This window comes from Scatophagus argus, chromosome 1, assembly GCF_020382885.2.
Source record: "Scatophagus argus isolate fScaArg1 chromosome 1, fScaArg1.pri, whole genome shotgun sequence".
NCBI lineage: Eukaryota > Metazoa > Chordata > Actinopteri > Scatophagidae > Scatophagus > Scatophagus argus.
This window is the reverse complement of record NC_058493.1, coordinates 4,074,007-4,098,300: the sequence shown is the minus strand read 5'-3', so window position 1 is coordinate 4,098,300 and position 24,294 is coordinate 4,074,007. Positions and strand designations below refer to the sequence as shown.

The 24,294-nt window shown below is 40.2% G+C and overlaps 1 protein-coding gene across 1 annotated transcript in view; it reads left to right on the top strand.

Annotated features, from left to right (window-relative positions):
• The window catches only part of si:ch211-186j3.6 (neural-cadherin), a 250,361-nt gene that overhangs the window by 223,284 nt on the left and 2,783 nt on the right, over positions 1-24,294 (top strand). The window contains exons 33-35 of the mRNA XM_046396664.1: positions 2,555-2,819; positions 5,700-5,880; positions 10,661-10,905. Of these exons, the coding sequence (XP_046252620.1) occupies positions 2,555-2,819; positions 5,700-5,880; positions 10,661-10,905 (691 nt within the window). The remainder of the gene's footprint in view (positions 1-2,554; positions 2,820-5,699; positions 5,881-10,660; positions 10,906-24,294) is intronic.

Sequence of the window (24,294 nt, the reverse complement as noted above, 5' to 3'; positions counted from 1 at the left end):
CCATTATTTAATCATGAGAAGAAGATTAACACATCATCGGCACGTTTGCACCTCCAAAGTACTGCAGCATTGAGGGCAGTCTGTCACAGGAAGCATCTGGGGGAACCACACTGTCCCTGCAGTGGGACTGTTTACTGAAAAATGAAATCACACACTTTCATACACACCTAGTGTATGACATTCCTGCAAAGATACACACACACACACACCATTGAAACATTCACTCACACGCCACCCAGGGAGTGAAACAGGAGCCAAATTGCTCTGCTCCGTTCAGCTTTAATTGGGGGTAAAATCAGGTGGCTGTGAGTGCATCTGGTTAAAAAGCACTGCCCCAGTGGATCTTAAATATAATTAATACTTCATCACAGAGCCTTGAAATGAGTCACAGTTCCCCAACTAAACAACCTTGTAGCTGTTCAGCACTTTACCAGGCTGCTTTGAGGGGAGAAAAGAGACTGAGATGGAAAATGGAAGGGTGGGTGGAGAAGAAAAACTTGATATTGCAAGAGTAATGAAGAAAAAGACTGGGAAATTGGTGGAGAGGTAACAGAGAGTGTTGACAAGTGATGGTTGGTCTGCCTTTTTTTGGCTAAGTTCTCCTCCAAAAAAAGTATCTTTATTATTTGGAGAAGGAGTGGGAGCATAATGGTAGCCACCCACTTCTCCTTTCTCCTCACATCTCTCTCTCTCTCTCTCTCTCTCTCTCTCTCTCTTTCTCTGCCCGTCTCATCTCATCTCAGTCCTCTGTTTACGTGGCAGCAGTGGCAGAGGGAGATGGAGGGGAGAAAATTATGCTCAGTGGGACACTTGGAGGAAACAGTTTGAAATTGAAATGAGGACGACCCACCCAACACTCTATCAGTCTTAAAACGGCCTTCGGACTTATTCTCTCTCTCTTTCTGTCTCTCTCTCTCTCTCTTTCTCTCTCTTACACACCCCAAACGCACACAAAAAGAAAGAAACACAGGTTTAATATTGCTTTGTGAGTGTGCATTGCAACTAAGCCGTAATGCAACCCTTTTCATCTCAGGATCTGATTTGTGTAAACATGAAAAAAGTGTTTTTGTCCCTCATTCTCACTTGTCATTTATAAATTCTCCCTCTCTCTTTTTCCCTGTCTCACTTTCTATCCTGTCCTCACATCAGTGCCTCATAAGACACTTTTCCTCAATACGATGTCCTTGTAGAGTTAGACTTTTACCAACCAAGTGATTTTTTTTTCTCTTTCCTGATCCCCATCAGCTTTAAATCCTGAGACTTGGACTCTGGTCATTTTTAACATATTTCCCCCTTTACCCTCAGCGTGATCTTTCCACATTGATCTTTATGATTAGCTGAGGGTTCATAATCTGTGCTGCTTTGTCCTACAACAAAGAAGCTGGATGTAATTTGGTTTGTGCCCCTCAAAACATCAAAAATGCATTTGACACATTCAGTACATCTTTATGTTTAAAGAGAGATAGATGGCAGTTGTTGTACGGAAAGAAATTGGTTTTAATGAAAATTGTTAAAGAGGAGATTTGTGTATAATGAAGCTTGAAGCACCAAAATCAAAATATAGTTCAGCTGCATTCTGCTGAGAGACAGCTGGCAGACAATCATGTCTGGTCCTTTCTTCTGCTGAGGTAAATGAAGACCAGCATTTGAGAATTCACAGAAACACTGTAGCAATGTTTTAATTCTGTGTTTACCTTCAAAATTATTCCAGCAAGTTTCTGTATTTTGCACTATTGTCTTCTTATACTACAGTTATCAATTTGTAGCAGTGCACATGTATAGTTCAAGCAGAACAGGTCGAGCTGTGTGATGCACTTTACGTTAGTACTGTTGTATCACAGTGCTGGGCCTTGTACTTGTGCACAAAAAACAATATCATTGACCATGCAAGGCCAAAGTGGGCTGGGCTTACAGGTTTGTTTTGGTCAACAGCCAAGCCTGCAGTCTTATGGAAATATGTCTGGTGCAGTTTGATGTAAAAATCCATTATGGTAAATGATTTTTCTGATGGTGAGTATTGGTAGTGTGCTGTTAGTTACTTCAGACAATTGGCCATATGGCACCCTCTAAAACACTTAGTTCTATACAAAGCCCACGTGTTAAGTAACTGTTGCTGTTGCTTCATTTTGAAAGACAAATTGTGTAGCACAATCTATTTCCATGATGTTGTGTTTATTGTCTCAGACTGAGACAAAAAATACTAAACATATTATAGATATTCTAGAACTACTGCATTGTACTATTGAAATAATGACGACTGGCAACTGTTGAATTTAGGGGACTGGAGACCATTGCTTATAGAATTCTTGTAGACTTTTTTTTTTTTTTTCTTGATTTGAGACCATTGATTATGCATAAAAATTGATTGCATGATAGCTCCCTAAAATTAAAGCTAAAACATTGCCCAAAGCAATGCACCGCCACGTGAGGGCTGCCTTCAGTATAGGTCATAATGAGATTTTCTTTTTTTTTCCCAATGCCAGACCAAATACCAGTAGCCAAAGTTGAAATGTGTTAACCTAACAATAATAATTATTCCTATTTCCTATTGAAGATCTTCCAGGGCCTCCTCTGTGTTTTCTACAATCTTGGTGATGGGGACTACAACCTAACCTTGCCAACCTATCGCCTCGACAATGGCGAATGGCATGAGGTCTTCCTCGATCGGCATGACAACGAGATGATACTGCAACTGGATGGTGGCGGAGGGCAGCGGGAGGTGGCAGGATCACGTGGCCGAAGCCGAGAAATCATCATTGACCCTACCGTGGTGATGCTGGGAAACACCTTCCCCTCTGGAATCAACAAGAGCTTCCAGGGTATGTGATGAGTTGATGCTTTATGTTAAAGTCTTTGGAATAAGTGTTAGTTCATAGGTAAATCTTGTAAGATGTTCAGTAACATTGTTAGGTCTGTATAAGTGCTAATTATGGCATTCTATACACTTATTGATAGACTCTAAGAACTTGACAGAACATTAAACAGTTTATATAAAGAGCGGTAATAAAAGCTACTAATTACTAATTTTCCAAACATGCCATTCTTAGGTTTGATAAGCTTTTTTGGTGCTGTAGTAGGATTACTGCACACTTTATTATACAGTTATTAGCAGTCAACAAAGCACATTATTGTAAAATCTGCCTTTTGCACCTCCTCCATGTGGAATGAGCAACGGAACTTGTCAAGTTGACAAACTGTGATTAAAAACAGTTGCATTACACATAAATCCATTTCTTGAAAATGTATTGAAAAAAAATTGAAAAAAAAAAATTTGATCACCTATGTGTCGCGTAAACAATTATTGGAAATTCATAAGTTGCTAATAAATGTCTCATATGATGCTGTTAATGTTTACACCTCATCAACGCATAATGTTAATAAGCATCTAATGACAACTTATTACCTGTTGACTAATGCTTATTACAGGGACCTTAATAATATAATAGTTACTTCTTTACTTAATAGATAATATTTACTTATTACAAATTACACTATATAGACAAAAGAACTGGGATGGGGTTATTTTTCAGGGGTTGGGCTTGGCCCCTTGCTTCCAGTGCTTTAGCATACCAAGACATTTTAGACAATGCTATGCTTCCCACTCTTTTGGAGGGTCCTTTTCTATTCCACTATGACAAAAATCTGTTTACACAGTCACATTGTGAGGACTCGCCTTATTTATGGAGACAAAATGCAAGTCCCCACTACATCAATCATTAAATATTAGGGTAGACTGTGTGTGTGTGTGTGTGTGTGTGAGGGAGAGAGAGACAGAGAGATAGAGAGGGAATGTGTGACGAGGTAAAGTGAAAAGGGTGATGTGCTGTTCAGGACTTGTCAGACAGTTTAACAAGTATTTCTCTTGAAAAGTGCTACCAGAAATAGCCAGTCTTCATTCATTCATTCATACGCACTCTTTACAAAGGAGAATTGTGATGTTTAATGTGTTAATGAATGATTGATATGACAGTTTAATGAAAAATTCACCAAAAGGCGTCTTCATTGTTAGCTGGGATGATGGCCATCCACAGAGCTGGGTGAGGGGGCGGAAAGGCTTTTGAGTGTTAGTAATAAAAAGTTTACACTTTTTTCATGTGTTTACAGTTTCCCCAAGGTTGACTGCTGTACAGTGGTACAATAAATGTACTAAACATCGACTAGACAGTGCATTGTGAAGCTCAGACAGGGAATTGTGTTATTTAGTAATATTAAAATTAAAATCAATTCTGGCTGTCGCCGATGATAGCAACATAGTACAGTGGCTGAAATTTTAAAATAATTTCAAAATGTGAAAGTAAAAGTCAACAGAAATGACTTCACAGAAGCTAAAATATTAAATTTATTTCAGAGAGAGAGAAAGGAGAAGAGGTTAGACCCTCTGAGGTAATAGAAGGAGAAACACATCTTTACTTCCAAGAAGCAATGTCTGTTTAGATATAACTCTGTGCAACAGTCTGTCAATTGCCCGCTTAACTTTGGACTCAACAATGAACATAAGATTCTGCATCGTAGTCTCAATAACATTTAAGAAATCCAGTCATCAAGAACCCTTTTAGGCAACTCTTTGTGCCTCTTGCAACTTTGTAATATCGTAAATGGGTTTGAACACACTTATGCCTTCTGTTACCTGGTTCTCAATCCGTTTACGTCCTTCAAATTAGATTAGCCATGCCCTCAAGAATGACACAAAGGAGACATAATTCCTAGTGTCTTTAAAACAGTAAACAAACAGTGGTCCCCATGATGAAGCCCCCACCTCATCTTTTGTGTGGATTTTTCGTAACAGAGCTTGTGTTGGGTTATAAAAAATAGTTTCCAAAAGTTTTGGAAATCAACTTTATTTGCTTTCTTGGTGAGAGATGAGAAAATTGCTGCTGTTCTCTTGTCTGTCTGTTAGAAGTCAAAGCTTGGACCATCAACCATGGATAATCTGGGCTGGCGTATGACCTCTCATAAGAACACTAATTGTGCTTTTCACACTTTGGGTTTTGTACAGAGGCAGACTTGTCATTTTCCAGTGTTTAGGCAACACTAAACTAAACTAACTGCCTTGTAACTCCATGTTAATCACATAGATGTGAGAAGAGCAGCGATTTTTGCATCTAACTCTAATTTAGGTTGGTACATAAGACATCAAGTGTTTGGTAAACTTTCAGTTTGATGCCTCACCTTCATCGAACAGAGACAGAGAGAAGCACGAAAGCAGACACATCCATGTTTGAACCTAAATCTTGGCAGATAAAGATTCGGACAGAAAAACAGCTCCTGAGGGAGTACATAGAAACTATGAAACACCAAGATACTGCAGGATAACAGAGAGAAGAGGAGGTCAGAACTATGGAGAGATGCAGACATAAAGTGAGAGTGTGAACGCTCCTCAGAGTTAGACAGTGAGAAGTGTAGACAGTTGGACCTCAGGCAGTAAAAAAACACATATGTTTTTATTAAATGAACTTTAAAAGTATGTCCCTTCAAAAGAGACAAATGCGACAGATGGTAGCAGTGAAAGTGTACATGAAGGTGCATGTGTTTGTGTGCACTTGTCTGTGTGTTTCCAGTAGTGAAGGATGGGGAATAAAATGTTAACTGAATGCAAGTTAACAGTTACCAACCTCCTCAGGAGGTTTTTGGCTCTATTGCTTGAGAGGTAGAACTCTTGTCTAATTGACAAAAACTGAACTCCATTTTTCTGCTTGCAGGCTGCATGAGGGACGTGCGTCTGAATGGTCGCTACATGCCACTGGACAGTCAACCACGAGACGGGGTTTCCCAGGTCAGCGTACAAGGTCTCTCCCTTGGGTGCTCGTCTGACTCCTGCAAAAGGAACCAATGTAGCCCCCCCTTCACCTGTGTTGACTTGTGGAGAGTGCACGAATGCAGGTAAACACACAAACGCATATACATCTGAACAGTCAAGCGTATTCACACTTGATTGTTCCACATGCGTACGCATCATTTTGACACAAAGGCATGAAGATATGAATTTAAATGAACTCATTCAACCCTTGAAGCCATTGTTCAGCTTTTGACCTTGGTATTATTTTTGTTCACAGACACATAACTGTGCTTTAAAATTATCTGGCCCTGACCTACTTGAAAACAAAGGGAAAATTGTAGAACAAAGAGTATTCCTGACTGTTTGTTCTAAAGCTCATGAAATGTCTGTGCAGATTCCATGGCAACCACTTTATGGCACAAGAAGCATTTTCTGACACAAGCATAAGGAGGTTGGGCTGTCAGTAGGAAATTGTATCAGCCAAGAAGAATCAACGAGAAAAAAGTCCAAGCTGGGGCTTCATAAATATTCTTAGATTTATACTTGAACGTCTTAAGATCATTTCGGATGATGTGCTTACATTCAGTTCATACAGGAAGATGAGCACTGTAACTCACATATCACCAAACCTGAAATCAACTTAAACTGATCATGTGTGCCTTGCATTTTCCCCTTATATAATACCATAATGCAAAAATGGGAGACAGGAAAAAAGGAGATCATGGCAATGGTAGAGAAGCTCAAAGCAGCAAAAAAAAAAAATACATTTGAAATACACAGAAGCAATGACTCTCTCCAGAAATCCTGACCTGATTACTCAGGATAATTCACAGACCTGGTTTCATTAACTACTTTCTACTGACCACACAACTTTACAGAAGTGCACAAATAAATCATTGCAATAACTCTTCAGCCTTCCGAAGGTGATTGTGTCAGTGACATATGGAAGCTGACGCTGGTGGAACCCCTCTTCAGAGTGTTAGGTTTACAGCTCTGATAAAAGATCACATATTCACTATAATAATTCCATGTGTTCCCTTGATCACCCAGCTAACTGTCTTTTCAGGGTTCTGGATGTTACTGTACATACAACACCTGAATTAACTTTATTTTATTGTGCCAGGTTGTTTGGTTTCTTGATTAAAAACCAAAGGATGAAAAGACAAAAATGTGAGGTGACTGCCAGACAATCTCAGACTGCCAGACTCGCTGAAGGTCAACATGAATGATGTGTTCATTTTGTTTTCTTTTGAAATTGAAATCATCTCTTTGAAAAACAAATGAGCAGGTAAACTCATTTAGCCTCTTAGTCATGGGCAGGGTGTCATGTGAACTCAGATCAGCGCTGTGCTGCAACTCTTTCAGCCTGTCTGACAAGAGAAGAAGTACTGTGGTGCAGCTTCAAAGTCAGCACTACAGTGCTTCATATGACATCACACATTCAATTTAACCAGCTACTGCACACGTCTGCGGGTGCAACCATCCACTAGACTTAGGCAAAGTTGTCCAAATGAACCTCAAACACACCAAATAATTCATTTGCAACAAAGTGGAAATTATAAACATGGATGTTTATACCAGGGAGGCTGCCCTGTGTGTGTGTGTGTGTGTGTGTATGTTGCTGGAGGTTATTGGCATGAGGATGAAACCAGGAAGTCTGTTTTTAAAGAAACAAAATTCAGTTATTATCTACTTGCTGAAAGCCAAGTTAGACTTCTTAGCCCATAAAGCATCTCTGAGTTTCACAGCAAAACGGCCCCTAAAATGAAAACATTTTTGTCACTCCATCTGAAGTGGGTGCACGATTTCAAATGCATATGTGTGTACCTCTACACAAGATGTAACACAGGCTTGCAAGTCGCAGGTTAACACTGAGCTAAATGGGCCAAGTCAGACTGGGTGTGAGGAACAGCTTTAGCATCTTGGCTACAGTGAAAATTTAAACTTGTTCAGACAAGTTATATAGAGCATTTTGTGTTGTTTATTTTTTTCGCTATGAAGCGACAGAAATGTTTTGGGGACTAAGAAACTTCACCTGACTTTCCTTGAGTATGGGGGTGAGTAGTGACTGAATTTTCATTTTTAGGTGAATCATTCCTTTATAGCTTATCAAACATTATGACACTGTGGGAATGGTTTATACTCTTTGAGGGAGGACTAGACTACCCTGCAACAGAACTTGAGCCAGGATCACTTTTTTTTGCCAGAGGCACCCTGCCATGAGACACCCAGTACACTATCGCTGCGCCCTCATTCAAAATGAATGAGTGAATGAGTATTTTTCAAGGCAGTCTAAACTTTAAAAGTTAAAATCCCAAAAGAGCCAGTGTGTTGTTAAAAGGTAACGAATAAGAACGTGAACTCCATCTCCTCAGTCACTAAGCTAAATGTCTAAAATATTGGAGTTAATTATTTTCCCTGATGGGTTTCACAGTTTTGCTTCATCAACATTTCACTTGCGCCACTGTATGACATTGTGCGTCAGTATTTGTTTGTCAGCAGGAAATAGGAAATGCCATCCAATGAAAAGCCACAGCAAACTAGCAGATCTTTGCTGTGCCACAGACTGAAACACAAAGTACTTTTCGCCACAGACACTCATCTCAGCAGTTTTTCTGCCACTGGAAACTTCGGCCTCCATTCAGTCTGTGCAGCCTCCTGGCTTTTAATCTTGCCTTCCCCTTTTTTCCCCCACTCCTCTGATCCACTCACCCACATCATCCATCCACCAGCTAATTTTTTTTTCTAAAACGGCTCTCATTTTCGCACTCTGCTCGTCTATTTCTTGGTTTGTATGGCTCTCATCTTGCAGTTTTTTAACACCCATACTTCTCCCAATCGCCTACCACACACACACATACAAACACACTCGTACACACTCACAGTCTCACTCTCCTTCCCCACTCTGCTTGCTCATTTGGTCTGGTTTTCTTTTCACCACTTGACCTGAACCTTGGAAAGTGATTAGAGAGAGTTGGTGTTAGTGTTGGCAGCAGACCTCCAAGTGCAACAGTTTGATACCTCCATAATATCGAAGTCACACAGCCTAACTGTACTATGGAGGGGACTCAAGTTAATATATACATACATACGTTTCGAGAACCGTTTTGAATCCAGGGGGGATCAGTGCTTTCCCCCTTCCATTATTGATGGTTGACACAAGGCACCTTAACCCCTAACTGTTCCCTGGCACCTGATATGGCAGCCCACTGCTCCTGTGTGTGTGAGGAAAAATGAAATAGAGTAATATATACAGTTATTTGCATATGCTTCAATACACCTGAGAAATAATTCTGTCGTGCATTTTTTAGAATTTGTATCTGGGTGAATGTAAACAGTAGCAACGAGGAGGTGTTGATAATATGGTCTGCATCTTCATATTAGAAGTCTGATGTCTGCAGAACAATGATCATCAACACTGTGTTTGAGGCCCAAAACTCACTGGTGTAAACACAGTCTGCCTCCCCTTGACTGAGTGGCCAAAGTGATTCAGTTTTAATGGAGACTGCCAATGTTTTAACAAAGGGTAGCTCTTAAAAACATGGCGTTCGGTAGAATATTTAAGATATATTTTGTTTTGTTTCATTTGTTTGTTTTATTACTCTGAGTTTATACTTGACCATAGTTGCACTTGTTCAGATAGTTGATGTGGACCTCCTCACATACATATCTGCAATTTGAGGGTATGTAAGAACAAGAACTGCAACCGGCAACAGCGATGGAATGTAACTAAATACATTTACTAAAACACTGTTATGTGCAATTTTGATGTACATGTACCATATTGAGGTAGTACTCCAGCAGCTAGTGTTACAGTGGGATATCAACAGGTGAAATCCAGCTGGAATAAATTAAAACTCCTGTTAATATCTTATATCAGCTGTAAGTTTGTCTTAGGGTCGCCTTCTTCTACTGTATGGATGACACATTACTGCAAATACAAAGGAAAAATGTGCATCATCGCCAGTGCAGTGTACACATGTGCACTTGCTGTTAGATAATGAGATGTAGTATGTCGCTTATCTGCCATTGCTCCATAAAATAATCACAAGACGGCATGTCAGAGGTAGACGCTTGCACTTTCCATTCGATATCCCAAATGTTGCCAGTTAGCATAAAGTGCAAGAGCAGATTAGTTTTGCCAAAGGTACAATAAGTTAACCATTTAGTATCTTGTCTAGTTTTATTCTGGAAAAAGAGCAGTTCTGAGATAAATTACTTTGCCATTTTGAATTTAATGTTGCTCAGTTTCACAGTAAAGTTGAGTCAATATTTACAAGCATAAACAAATCTCCAGAGACCAGAAGCAAAACTCATCTCTGATGTCATCAGAATGTACAGCCCCGAGCTGCTCCATAGACATTGAATTGGTTACAGAATTAATGGGCTCATAAAATGTTTGTTTGAGCTGTTACACCCAAATGAGCATTTAATTATAGTGGTGCTTTCTGAAGTGAGGCAGAAAATGTGCCCCTGTCTGCATAAAATCATTCCAGTTATTGCCACTGTTGCAGTCAGCATTTTCATTTCCTTCACTTCATTCTGTTCAGGTGTGCTTCTGTTTAAGATCACTGATCAATGGAGAGTAATAAACATTTAGACATCTGAAAATACTTTAATTTATTGAATATTTAAATATGTTTATCTATATTTATGTCCATGTCCAAATATGGTTTGTTTTAATACCCCTGATCCTGAGTTTCTTTTCTTTGATGCATCTGTAAGTGCTTTTGTGATTACAAATTTTCTCTTAGGTATTATTTCACCTAATCAGATGTGGTGTCATGCACATAATGATCTTAATTTACAAGTAATTTATAATTCATTTGTTTTCCTCTTTCCTTCTCCTCCCTGTGTTGTCCCTGTCCATCCTTTCTTTAACAGATGTCCTCCTGGCCACATGATCCGTGTTAACGGGACCAGAAAGTCTTGTGTCTACACCCTCTGTGCTACACAGCCTTGTCACCGGGGGACCTGCGTGGCTCAGTCACCCTCAAAATTCACCTGCCACTGCCCGGAGGGTTACAGGGGACGCCACTGCGAGACAACGCTGGCCATCTACCGGGAAGACGTGGGCCTGAGCTTCAGCTCCCTCTTCGCCATCTGTATCTGCTTCATGGCCTTACTAGGTAGCTACTGCATCCACTGCATATTACACATACAATAATGAGGCGAGAATTAAGAAAGGCCAGCGCAATGAAAAGACAGCACAGCAGGAAGTATTTTCTCATGTGTGTATATAGGTGTGTGTGTGTGCTAAATTTGTAAAGGCTTCTTGCTTACCCCAGTGGAACAAAGATGTTGTAGGAAGACTGGATCCGGATATACACCCTACTGAACAGGGAATTTCTGTACGGCGGCTCCTTTTAGCTTGGGCGCCTCATCTTAATCTACATCACTCATTTAACAACTTTTTGTGCATATTTGTAAAATATAGTGAAAACACAGGGTTTAGAGACTTAGTGGGTGGTTTAAAGTGTTTTGAATGTTAGAAGCATTCATTTTGTCCTCTGCAGAACATTATCACACTGACACATATGTTAGATAATCACCAGTGCTCTGCCAAAAAAAGAAGACTTGAGGCAAAGGTACTGCTGCAGCAGGAAGTTACTTACTGTTACTTTTCATTAGGCCCACTCACCTATAGGTAAGCAGTGGCTTAGGCAGTTTAAAACACTGTAAAACCCTGAGTGCCTGTTTGTAGCAAAATCTGCAGTATTACATATGTCAGTTAAATCTCAACAGAATGTTAGCTTATAGTTGAAGGCTACAGGAGAAGTCGGAGGTTAGAACTATACTATAACTGAACTTCTGTGGTGGTACTGTACAGACACTTCATGTGGCCTGTGGGTGGATGGACTGCAACACACTGTCTCGTTGTCTATTGTTGAAAACCACATTTTTCTGTCTGCTGAACTGTCTGTTTTTGCCTGTTGAATATTCATTTGCATGTACCTTTAGCTATGTGTTCCTATTCCTAAAGGATCCTCTGCTGAGAAAATGCCTTAGGCACAGTCACACACAGAGGATGAGTTGTCAGTACAATGACATGTTCGGCTTGTTTAATTGAGGACAGTACAACAGAACAGTAAAGAGCAGTATGAGACTGAGCACAGTACAAGAAAAGAAAACAGATCAGAGGAGTACAGAATAAAACAGGACACAGCACAATACCAGAAAAAAAACAAGAGGGAGCTGAAAAGATTAAAGCCGAGGCAAAGCACAAAACAGTGAGAGAAGGGAAAGCAGGAGATACGAAGCGCTGAGAGGGAAGGTGTCAATGCCACACTGCTGCTGGCCGTGTCTGCTTGTCTCATTGTTGATTCAGAGGGCACATCTATCCCATCCTGAAACCAGACAGACATGTTTCAAATCATCATTTCTCCCACCCTTCTCCTCACCTCCATTGCACGCTATCTCCCTTCAAACTTGACTTTGGGCTCATATTGAATGTGACATCCGACCTTGGTCCTGCTGAGCCTCAGTTCTTTTTTAAAGTGTTAATTACTTGATTTGTAGGCGTGTAAGGTGGTGTTTACCCAAACCTGCAGAAATTGAGATCAATGCTCCAGGGCCTTTGGTAGTAATTTCAATCGGTAGAGCATTGCCTGCTTGATCAGTCAAGCGTTCCTCACTCTGAAATTTAAGTAGCAGCAAGAGACACTTTTATTTAAACCTTCATTCAATATTGGTTGTACGGACTCCAAATGTTTGAATGGCAAGAACAAAAGGAGGGCAGCAAATCTCTTTTGAGAATGTTATGATCAGTGAAGTTGAAAGACAAAGTCCACTCAAAATCAGAATGAATATTAGATCATTCTCTTTTATCTTACTATCCATTTTAGTGCGGTGTACAACAGAGCAGAGTTGTAATTAGTCATGTGACCGAAGAGAGTCTATATTGATTGGGTTTTTTAGCCATACTGATAGCACAGCTTCAGGGATGGCAATGACCGTCAGCTGGGCTGCCTCTTTGGCTTCAGACTGAAATATCACTGTTGCTGATTAAAGCTGATTGGCTTTAAATTTTGAATTAAAAATGAAATCAGTATGAGAGTATTCAGGATAATAATAATAATAATAATTTGGAAAACCCAAATAGCAGATCACATAAATTGCAGTGACTTTGCAATTTCTTGTGTTTTGGAGTTGGTGGTTCTGGTCTGAACAGTTTCATCCAAAGTATTTAAGTTGTTCTCTTACTCCTTTATTGATGAGACTGGGAGACTGGCAGGGCTGACCGAGTGACAGCCCCCGGGGATGCTTCAGGGGCTGTGAGTTCAGATAAAAGTTTCTTGTTGCGAAATGTCAGTACACACACACACACCAGCCAAAGTCCAATCAGCTATCTCTTGACAATATTAATGATTAATAAACTTGCTCTCTGAATTTATCATGAAGCTTAAATATTGATTTGGCACTCAATGATGGGAATTAATTTATTCGATTTGCTCATTTTGGCCTCTGTATGTTTGTAGCTGTGCGTAAATATCATGCTTTCTTAATATACACCTTCTCGCTCACCTCATGTGATTCTATTGTTGTTTCTGTTTTCCTAAACTCGCCTGTATTTCTGGACCCTTCTCTTTTTTTTTTTGGCTTTTCTTCTTAAACCATTCCTGCTCCTTCTCTCCTTTGCTGAACACACAACACAGATTTGATGTATCTACTTTAAACTCCAAAGTCCTTCAAGGTGAGGATGTTTCCAAGGAAAGTTTCCACCTGAAATTGGTGGAAGGTTGATCAAACAGTCAAACAGGATGACAGTTAGTGGCACAACAGAATTTTAAACAAAGTGTTATTGCTTTTCACATGTTAATCTTTTAAGAGAAATCTGCCTGGAACATCAGCACCAAGATAAACATGCAGACAGTACAGAAAATCTGCTTAAAATGCTCAAAAGCAAAACACAGTAAATTTCACTTAAATGATTAGAGTCCATTTTTGCTGTGTAAGTGCTCCAAACAACAGTGGTCTGACAGCACTGCAGCTAGATCAGAGGCCAACTCTATTTTAATCTTGACTAAACACAGCATGGACGGCCCATTATTGAATCTTCCACCAGATCCTTCTTCATATTCTGCAAAATACCTAAATCTCTATGGCTGAAAGTACATTAATACCTACTTAAGGCATGTAGAGCTGGATGTACTGCTGAGGAAGACGTGACTACATCATGATCCAGCTGAGCTGTGTAAGTCAAAGATAATTAGTCTGATATGGAAGTCTGCTTTTTCTGCTGAAGAGAGGTGAAGTACTTCATGTTTGTACTGACAGTCATTATAGTCTGTAATGCGTTTAGGAAGAATTATGTGCTGAACCTTTGCATTTAAGCATCTTTCAGCTTCATTTCAGTATGTATAAATGTTGTTGTGTTTAGTACACAGTACATTGTCGGAAATTATTTTTTTTGTTTATTTATTTTTTTTAATTTACTTTATTAATTCCAAGCTGGATTCTGCATTTAACCCATCAGTGATTGAAACACACACATGCAACATGCAACATGCAGTGAAACACACAGGAGCAGTGGGCTGCATCAAGCGCCCGGGGAGCATATATTGGGGGTTAAGTGCCTTGCTCAAGGGCACATCAGCCAGCTAATGGGGGGTGGGGACATTATCACTCCACCACACTCAATTTTTTTTTTCCTACTCGTCCGATCATAAGCCGCTTCTCCAACCTCTAGGCCACGACTGACCCCAAAATGTAATAATGTATTTCATTAAGTGAAAATAACAATATACAGTATGTCAATTTACAAATATATCATTTTATAAGCATTTTCCTGCTCAGTCAAAATATATCAGTCTCATCTCATTTAGCTTAGGTGGAATGGAGACTGTAAATTGCTTATAATGTGGTTGTCTGTTTATGCAAGTTAGCCATCTGATAGAACTGTCCAGGTAGTATTCAACCCCACGGGAGGAGACCACGCTGTGCAGTGGTTTCGGCCACATTTGAGAACACAAAGGTCATGCTGGGGCCCAAGAAATACATTTATCTAAGCATCAAAATTATTCTGAAATCAGTCTTTGTATTAACATAAAATAAAGATTGAAATTAAATATATATTTGAAATCTACTACAGCTTAATCAGAAAGCAAAAAGGAGATGTTTCATATTTTGTCTTCATGGTGGCTCTATTTATTTTTGTTCTAATGCATCAGAACACTGTTAGGTTTCTTTCTGTGTACAACTTGTTTCTGTACAGCAAAGCGTGGAACAGTGAAATCAGGCACACTGGTCAACAGCCAGGCAGCACAAGAGCCATAATCAACAGTAACTTTCCTTGTCAACTTTCCTCCTAACTTACAGACAAACACAACTACACTTTAGCTAACTGAACAAGCCAGCAAACATTCAGTGGGGGAAAATTCACTGCTAATGTCAGTGTGCAGGGTAATCAGCTAATTACAACAAAATTAATAAAAAGCTGGCACACTCTAAATAATGTAAATTTTAAAAAAGCATGCAGTGATGTGTAAACCATTTTTGACCCATATTAAATTGAATACAGAACAAAGACAGTGTTCAATCTGATACACTTTATTGTTTTTTGTAAATGATGTGAGGACATGACACTGTCCTTGCTTGTGAATGACTGAGCTTTTCCAGGACACCCATTTCATACCTACTCATGATCCTGCCTCTTGTTTCCAATGAACGTATATACCTGTGAAATGTTCCAAGCAGGTGTTTTCTGATTGGTGCACAACGTTCCCAGTCTTTTGTTGTCATTGTACCAACTGGTTTTAAACATGTTGTTGGTATCTAGAATTCTGAATAAATATGCTTTTACAAATATGAATTTGATGAGGTCATACATTAAATATACTGTCTTTGTACCGTTTTCAGTTTAATATAGGACAAAAAAAATTCACAAATGATCACATTCAGTCTTGTTTATGTTTTATACAACGTCCAAACCTTTTTTGAATCAGGGTTGTAGCTGCCCAGCTATAGCACACGTTTAGACACTGGTGTGGTCCTTCCTCTTCAATAGTACTACTAACAATACACCATCTGCCCATGGCTTGTAAGCTACAGTTCACATTTCTTTACTTTGTCTCTGTTATCCCTGCTGGAGCTCAGCCTGCCAACTTGTGACTGAGCTACACAACCATCTGAGACTTCTGGTTTTTGATTTTCTCAAAGACCTTCATCCTTTTCATAACAAAGGACTTTTTACCATACAAAAACACTGATGTATTTTGACTGCAGAAAGGGACTTTGGACTCTGGACCTTAGGCCTTTGGGTCCAAAGCCATATCACAGTGAGGCGGGTTGGCCGGCTTTGCCAGAGAATGACTTGAAAGTGCAAACGCCTGAAGCACTTTTTCAGTGTACACACTAGGTGAGTAACTTAAATTGGAAGTATATCCAGTTCTTTCTTATCCACTGTTTTATTTTCCTTCCCACCCAGTGAACTTCAGGGACACATTGATCGCAGGTAGATAGAGTTCTGTTCCAAAACAGTGTGTGAGCTGGAAAGAAACTCAACACCTTCAGGTAATCAGTGGCTGTTACTGTTCAGCCCAATAATCTTTCCGTAGGTACCTACTGTGAAGCTAGGAAGCAGTGAAAACCTTATTGCACCTATAAAGGTTTGGCTATCAGCAGCAACATATTGGTACTGGTCTTAAAAAACCTACATGGGTCAAGCAGTTGGCATAAAAAAAAGCAGTGAGAAGAAGAGCAGTGATAAATCGAGCGTGTAGAGACAGATGGCTGCAGTAAACAGAATTATAGTTTGATGAGGCTAAAATCCATACTATATTATCGACTAGTGTTGATGTACTCATAGACACTGATCTCATTGCAGGGCAACTCAGATATTGATTGTCTAACTGGAAATCACTTTACACACATGCTCATTCAGCGCCATTTGAACTGCTCAAGGTGCAGTGGATTTCCCTGCTCATCAAACAGCAGCAAAGCTCCTCACTGTGTATCTGGTCCTAGGAGCAGTGCAGAGGGTTTGAGAGGTCTCTGCAGGATGTTGATCTGATATCAGGTATCAGGTCTTTTGATTTTTGAGACATTTTCTCTTTGAGGTTTAACAGTACTTGCAACAGTAATTGGGAATTAGGGCCTCAATATCAGTTCCTTAAGTTCCAGTGCTTTGTTATGACTGTAGCAATTCCATCCATTCATCCATTTTCTATACCGCTTTATCCATCATAGTCGCGGGGGGCTGGAGACTGGGGGCTGACTTCAGGTGAAAGGGGGAGGCACACCTGTTGCCAGTTGATTGCAGGGCCAACACACAAAGACAGATAACCATACAAGTGCAATTTAAAGTAGCCAGTTAATGTGCATGTTTTTTTCTGGGGGGGATTGTGGGAGGAAGCCAGAGTACCCACATGGGCCCACGCAGGCACAGGGAGAACATGCAAACTCCACTCAGAAGGACCCACACCGGGATTCGAACCTGGAATCCTCTTGCTATGAGGCGACAGTGCTAACCACTGTGCCGCAACCAACTATCACATTTGGAAAATGAATAGGTTTGGGTGAGACTTTGAGGAGTATTTGTGATATCTAGAATGTTGCAAATATCCCAAGGCATCTACTGGAGATTCTCAGGGTTTTGACCTATCATAGTGGTTTCTGTTAAAGGCCAAGAAAAAGAAGAGGAAAATACTTAAATGCAGCCAGACACAGGGAGGGTAAGTATAAGACAGGAGTAGGAGTTAAGCAGAGAGAGTGAGAAAGTTACCAAAAAAAATGAGTGATGGTCAAAGAGACCATGGGACCTTAGAGACAGTGTAAACAAATAAACACATAATCTCTCTTTTCAGGGTCTCTCTTCACTCTCTCTCTCTCTCTCTCACACACACACACACACACATGCACGCACATACACATACACACTGTCAGAAATACCAATCAGATTCTCCATTTCTCTGTTTGCCCTCTAGAGAGGGCCTTTGAACAGAGCAGATTCATCTTGTATGCCCTGACCTCCAGCTTCCTGGCTGACTTCCCCATGGAGCTCACACTAGCAACTTCTTCACACACACACACACACACACACACACACACACACACACACACACACACACTGCTCAATGGATGGGAGCAGCAAATAGCGAGTGTAAACACATGAAGACATAAACTTCACCATATGCCAACAGAGTAACAGATCTCTTATATTTGCAGTATCTTTGCTTCAGTCTTTCTGTGTGCTGTCTTTCCCACCTCATACAGTGCACGCTAATGCACAGAGGACACTGATCCATTCACTATAGCGTTGTCCCGACAGCAGCTCAACATCAAAATTCTTTGTGTGCTGCTATTCACATCACATCCTGGTCATTTTGCTGTATTTTCAGAAAAGGAAAGTTTTAATGTGCAGTCTGTTCTTCATTTGCACATCCCCACATCCTGCAGTACATGTGTGTTAAACCATCTGCTATCTATCCACACTTGTCTACCACCACTCTCAGTTCTGTGTCAGTCACCCTGAAAAAGTGGGAGTTTTGCAAATCTAGAGAGATACAATAGATTTTGTTATATAATTAATCTTAAACTTTATACAGCTGTTTAAACAGCAGAGTTACAGACTGCTTTTCAAGATGAAACAAACTCAGGATGAAACAAAAATCCAATAAAAGTACAGACTATGAAAAAGAATAAAATGAACTATAAAAATAGGGGCAAAAGAATAAAACAAACAGTACAAGGAAAACATATTAGAACAAAAACTGTCAAAATGACTAGAGCTACCAATAGGTAGGTAGCTAGCTACATATACTGCTGGTTATCTCACATCATGCAGTTGTGCTCATAGGTTTACATGCCCTGGCAGAATTTATGATTTCTTGACCATTTTCAGTGAATATGAATGATAACACAAAAAAACCCTTTTCTTTCACTCATGGTTAGTGGTTGGGTGAAGCCATTTATTATGAAACAACTATGTTTACTCTTTTTAAATCATATTAACAACAGAAACTACCTAAATGACCCTGATCAAAAGTTTACATACCCCATTTCTTAATACCGTGTATTGCCCCGTTTAACATCAATGACAGCTTCAAGTCTTTTGTGGTAGCTGTGGATGAAGCTCTTTATTTTCTCCAAAGGTAAGCTGCCCATTCTTCTTGGCAAAAAGCCTCCACTTCCTGTAAATTCTTGGACTGTCTTGCATGAACTGCATGTTTGAGATCTCTCCAGAGAAAGATGCAAGGGTCTGTCAGGAGCCCAGAAACTCGCTGACCTTTGATGCACACACACACTGATTACAAGCAAACGGATCACAGGTGAGGATGGTTACCTTTAGTAGCCATTCAACCCCATTTGTGTCAACTTGTGTGCATGTTATCAGGCCAAAATCTCCAGGGTATGTAAACTTCTGATCAGGGTCATTTGGGGAGTTTCTGTTGTCATTATGATTTAAAAAGAGCAGTTGTTCGACAATAAATGGCTTCACCCAACCACTAACCGTGAGTGGGGGGAAAAAAATTTTCTCATATCATTCATATTCTTTAAAAAACAGCCAAAACAAAAATATCACAAATTCAGCCAGGGTACGTAAACTTATGAGCACAGCTGTAACTTTAAATCATTAACTCCACAGTGGAGTGACTGCTTCTGTTATATGACTGCTTCTGTTTTTGTCAGACTTCTTTTTTGAGGGATCATTGCCTTCCTAGATCTCAACAATTAACTTGATGAACTGTGAACATCAGACTCAAGCTGCAATAAGCCGTAATTACCTTTATGTAGCATACATGGAAACAGTGAGAGCAAATTAAATTTACAAAATTGTCTTGCTCAGTCGATACGGCTAATTATTCTTCGGAGTTGCTGCTTTTTTGTTGTAGACAGTTATTTTTTCACCAAAATTCATCATACCGGTAATCGTAATTATTTTGAAATCTGAATCAATGACATCAATGTTTGCTCGCTGATAAGAATTAAGTGAACTATGTGTGTGAAACCCATGACCACAGCAGTCATACGTTCTTTCATTGTGTTACTTATGTTTGGAACTACAGTGAAAGCAAATCATTACTGTCGACAAATTAACAAATTGTTCCCCTCTTGGCTGGCAAGTCTCAAACTTTGTCAGCAGACACTTGTTTGATTCCCTTATTTTATTTTTAGCTTTGGAAACCTCCAGGCTGCTGGATGTGCTCCTGTCTTTTTTTTTCCCATCTTTGTGAAGCTCAGAGTAGCCCACAGTAAATAAAGGCCATTGTAGTCGGGGCAGGGCACTCAACCTGTGATCTTATTTTTGCCAATTCACTGCCTGTCTAGCGTCAAGGCAACTCTCTGCAGCAGTCAGCCATGTGACATGTGTCTCCTGACAAAACAAGTCTATCTTTTTCCTTTCTTGTTCACTTCCATTAAAAGCCATAATTCCACTCTAAAAAATGAAACAGTGGATCTCTTGAAACTATTTCATCTTATAAATCTGCCAGACACTGCGGTTGCGGCGAGGGGGACAAGTTGACAGTAAATGAATATTGATTTTTCCCCCCCGTACTGTGCAGCTGGTTTCTGGCTGAGTGGATTTACTCTTACAGAGTTGTCAGAGGGTGGGCTGTTTAATGTGGCGTTATCAATTCACAGAGAGTTTGAGTGATTTCTCTTGGTGTGCTTACATGATGGATTAGCTGCCGACTTTTAGTTGTGATGTAGGGGAAAGACGTGTGGATTAAAAAGAAAAAGAATTTGTTGATGGAGGAGATACACAAGCAGCACATGTTGCTTTCTGATCTTCTAAGATGTGAAGAGTTGCAGCTCCCCCATGAAAAAATAGGTTTAAAAACAGAAAAAGAATCATTTAGGTTCAAGTAATGACATAACGTGGTTGTAAATTATTAAATATTATCTCAATACTTTTCTACACGTTTCTCCTTTTGCTGTTCTCGGGGGAAGAAGATGGTTTTGATTCGGTTGTTTGATTTGAGCAAAAAAAGCACAGCTGAATTCAAGGGAAAAAAGATTAATGGCAGAATGAGGCAGTGAGAGTTAGTGTGGGTGTAAAGCAGGTTAATATTATGGGAAGGCCAGTGAGTTGTGAAGCATTAGCTCAGGCAAGTGGTGATGGGGATGGGGCGAGGTGCAGGGGATTTGTTAAAAATCTGAAAAGGTCACAGTAACACTTCAGTGGGAAATATACGCCAATTTATAGAACTTTGTATGTCCTGCCTGCAATCGGCTTTTCACTAAAGTAATATTTTTCCTGCAACAAAACTCAAGCTCATAACTTTTCCCGACGTCTTTCACTTCCTTTCTCCCACATACATTTTTTGTTTAATTAATGTCAACACCTCCTTTAATCTCGCAGAGTATCCATGTTAAATGTGAACGATTCACAAAGCTGTCAGAAAGTAATGGGAGTGTACAGTACAGCTCGCTAATTGTCTGTGCTTCTGTTTGAATCAAATGCAATTTATAACCAGACACTGTCAGCACTGAATGCATTGGCTGTAATCTGAAGGATGTTTGGTGCCTACACGGGCTGTCATGTAATCACACAGTTTTAATTAGCCTTAACTCCAGGATGAGGATGAATGAGGATGCGAATCGTCATTTTAAGCTGCATTTTAAATAGCCTCATTTTACTGTTCGTCTCCTTTTGAAAATCTCAGACTGGCCAGTCAAGCCATGTGAGGCTCTGACAGGATGATTTTTAGTCCAATATGTAATTACAGATCAGCATGACAAAGGAGAAACTTCAGGTGAAGCCTTTAGCTGGTATGATTCTAATGCAAGTCTGTAATCATGGAGTCAGCACTGGGGAGGACAAAATGTGATCTGTGCGGAGGCCTCCTCACCTCCCAGAAAAACACGGAGGGCAACTGAAAAAAAAACCCAAAACTGAAAACACAGGAAAAAAAATATAACCTACTTGGCCTCATATTACAATCTAGTTATCTACTCTTAAGACGTTTGAAAGCGGTGAAGCAGAGACACAGCACAGTGTTTGACACTGACTGATCCCACAGTTGCAGTCGACCAACAGCTTCTGCTGCACTTATGCAACACCACCACACCACACGCACAACTGCAGTAGCCTACACTGTAATAATATAACTGGCAGTATTATCAGTTTGTTAAGTTATGATTATGATTACATTTTCTAATGATTATTTTGCACAACAGCTTGTGGTTGCCTGTCATTGCATGCCATTTATTTAATTGATGTTTTTATATCAATATATAAGGATATTTGATATTTATTTTATGGATATTTTAATATTGAATTAATGAACACACAATGTCTATTTTCAAGTTTGGGGTTGACAAGACCATCATCAATGATGAGAATTTACACTGGGAGAAAATCAAACATTTCTGCTCAACTTCAACAAAACCAAGGAGCTGATGGTTGAGTTTAGGGAGAAGCAGGCAAACACACACACACATATATCCCTGTCTTCATCAGTGGAGGGGATGGGGTGGTAAGAATCAGCATGACATCACCTGTTCTTGTCATGAAACATCTCTATCCTGACAACGGAAGCTCAGGAATTGCTGTGCTTCTTAAGGAAACTTGAGAAGGTTAAATTCTCATGCACACATCTTGTTAACTTTAACAGAGGAACAGTAGAAAGCATCCTTACTGGAAACATCACAATCTTGCTTTGTGTGTGTGTGTGTCTGTGTAAACTGTGTCCACTGGGGAAAAAGCAGACTTCAGAGCAGCTTCTCTCCTCAGGCTGTGAGACTCCTGAACTCATCATTAGTTTATAGTTTTTGTTTTTATGTTAAGCGCAGGGAACTAAATTTCATTGTATAATCTTGGTGGTGTACGATGACAAATTAATCTTGACTCTGGGATATTTGTTTGCAGTAAATCTGCTGGTATTCTCCTTACCTGTCAGCTGTCAATAAATACCAAATGAAAATTCAAAATAACAAACATATCTATCATTCTTTGAAAGTTCATCTGAAGATATAAATTATGCAAGACTAAGATCTACCCCTCCATGAACTGCCGCCTTTCTGTGGTGTAGGGTTTTCAGTGCTCTAAGGATCCTAGGAGCTATGATGTCAGGGGCAGTTTACCCCTGGTAGGGTCTCCCAAGGTAAATTGGTCCTGGGCTAAGGGCTGGACAAAGTGCAGTTCACAAACACCTTGCTGAAGAGGAAAAACAAGGACAAGTGTACCCTCTGGAATCAGCCCCCTTGAGAGGGGTTGGACTCTCCTCCATGCTTCAGCATCAAGATGAGAAAATGAGATTAGAATGTTTAACTGTTGCTGTCACCGTGTTGGCATGACAATTATTTAGGCAGCATTAGAGCATGAGATTGAAGGTGAAGGCATGTGCTGGCAACCCTGCTGTTGAGTTCGTTCCCTGAACTGGATAGGTAGACTGGATTCCCTGCAGCTGAGATGCTGACAAACACTATATAGACAAAAGTATCCAGACAGACCTCTTTATGGGGATGTTTTTCAGGGGTTGTGCTCGGCCCCTTACTTCCATTGACTGTGTCCCAGTGCACAAAGCAGTGGCCATAAAGACATGGCTGGATGAGTTTGGTGTGGGAGAACCTGACTGGCCCACACAGAACCCTGACCTCAACCCCATCCAACACCTTCCGGATGCACAGAAATGAAGATTTCAAGCCAGGCTTTGTTGTCCAACATCAGTGCCTGACTTAACTGTTGCTCTATTGCATGAATGAGCAGAAATTCCCACAGATAAACTGTTAAGTCTTGTGGAAAGCCTTCCAAGAAGAGTGGAAGCTGTTACAGCTGCAAAGGCGTTTGTGTATTTAGAATGTGATGTCATTAAAGTCCCTGTTGGTGTAATGGTCAGATGTTCCAAAACTTTTGCCTATATAGTGTATGTACTACATAAAAATATATGCAGCTGCAAAGAAAAACAGAATATTTGTGGAGCTGATTTTTTTGTACTGGAGCCTATCCCAGCTGAGCACGGGCAAGCAAGAGGCAGGGTACACCCTGGACTGGTTGCCAGTCAATCGCAGGGCTGACACACAGAGACAGACAACCATACATGCACACCTAGGGGCAATGTAGAGTAGCCAATTAACCTAATGTACATGTTTTTGGTATTGTGGGAGGAAGCCGGAGAACCCGGAGAAAACCCACGCAGGCACAGGGAGAACATGCAAACTCCACATAGAAGAGCCCAGACCAGGACCACTGCACCACTGCACCCTCGTGCCTCCCCTCTGATTGTCATCTTCATTAAATGTTACCGTCCAACCCTGCATATCAACATGTGATCAGGGTCTCAAGCACAGTTTGTTTGCTTTCAACAATCCAGTTGCTTGTTAAACCTGCTCAGGTGGAACTGGGCTCCTCAGGATGAACAAATACTCTTAATGCCCATTTTGCCAGCACTGGAAATTATTTCTCTTCCACTAAAGAATAGAATAACATATCAGAGTGTTGCTCAGGAAGTTTGTGACTATTTTGATAGCAGTATGTACAGCAGTGCTCCCTCTTATAAGATCACTAGAGTAAACAGTTACCGTGTCAAACACTCCTTGATGAAATGTCAGATATCAGGGATAAGATAACCTTA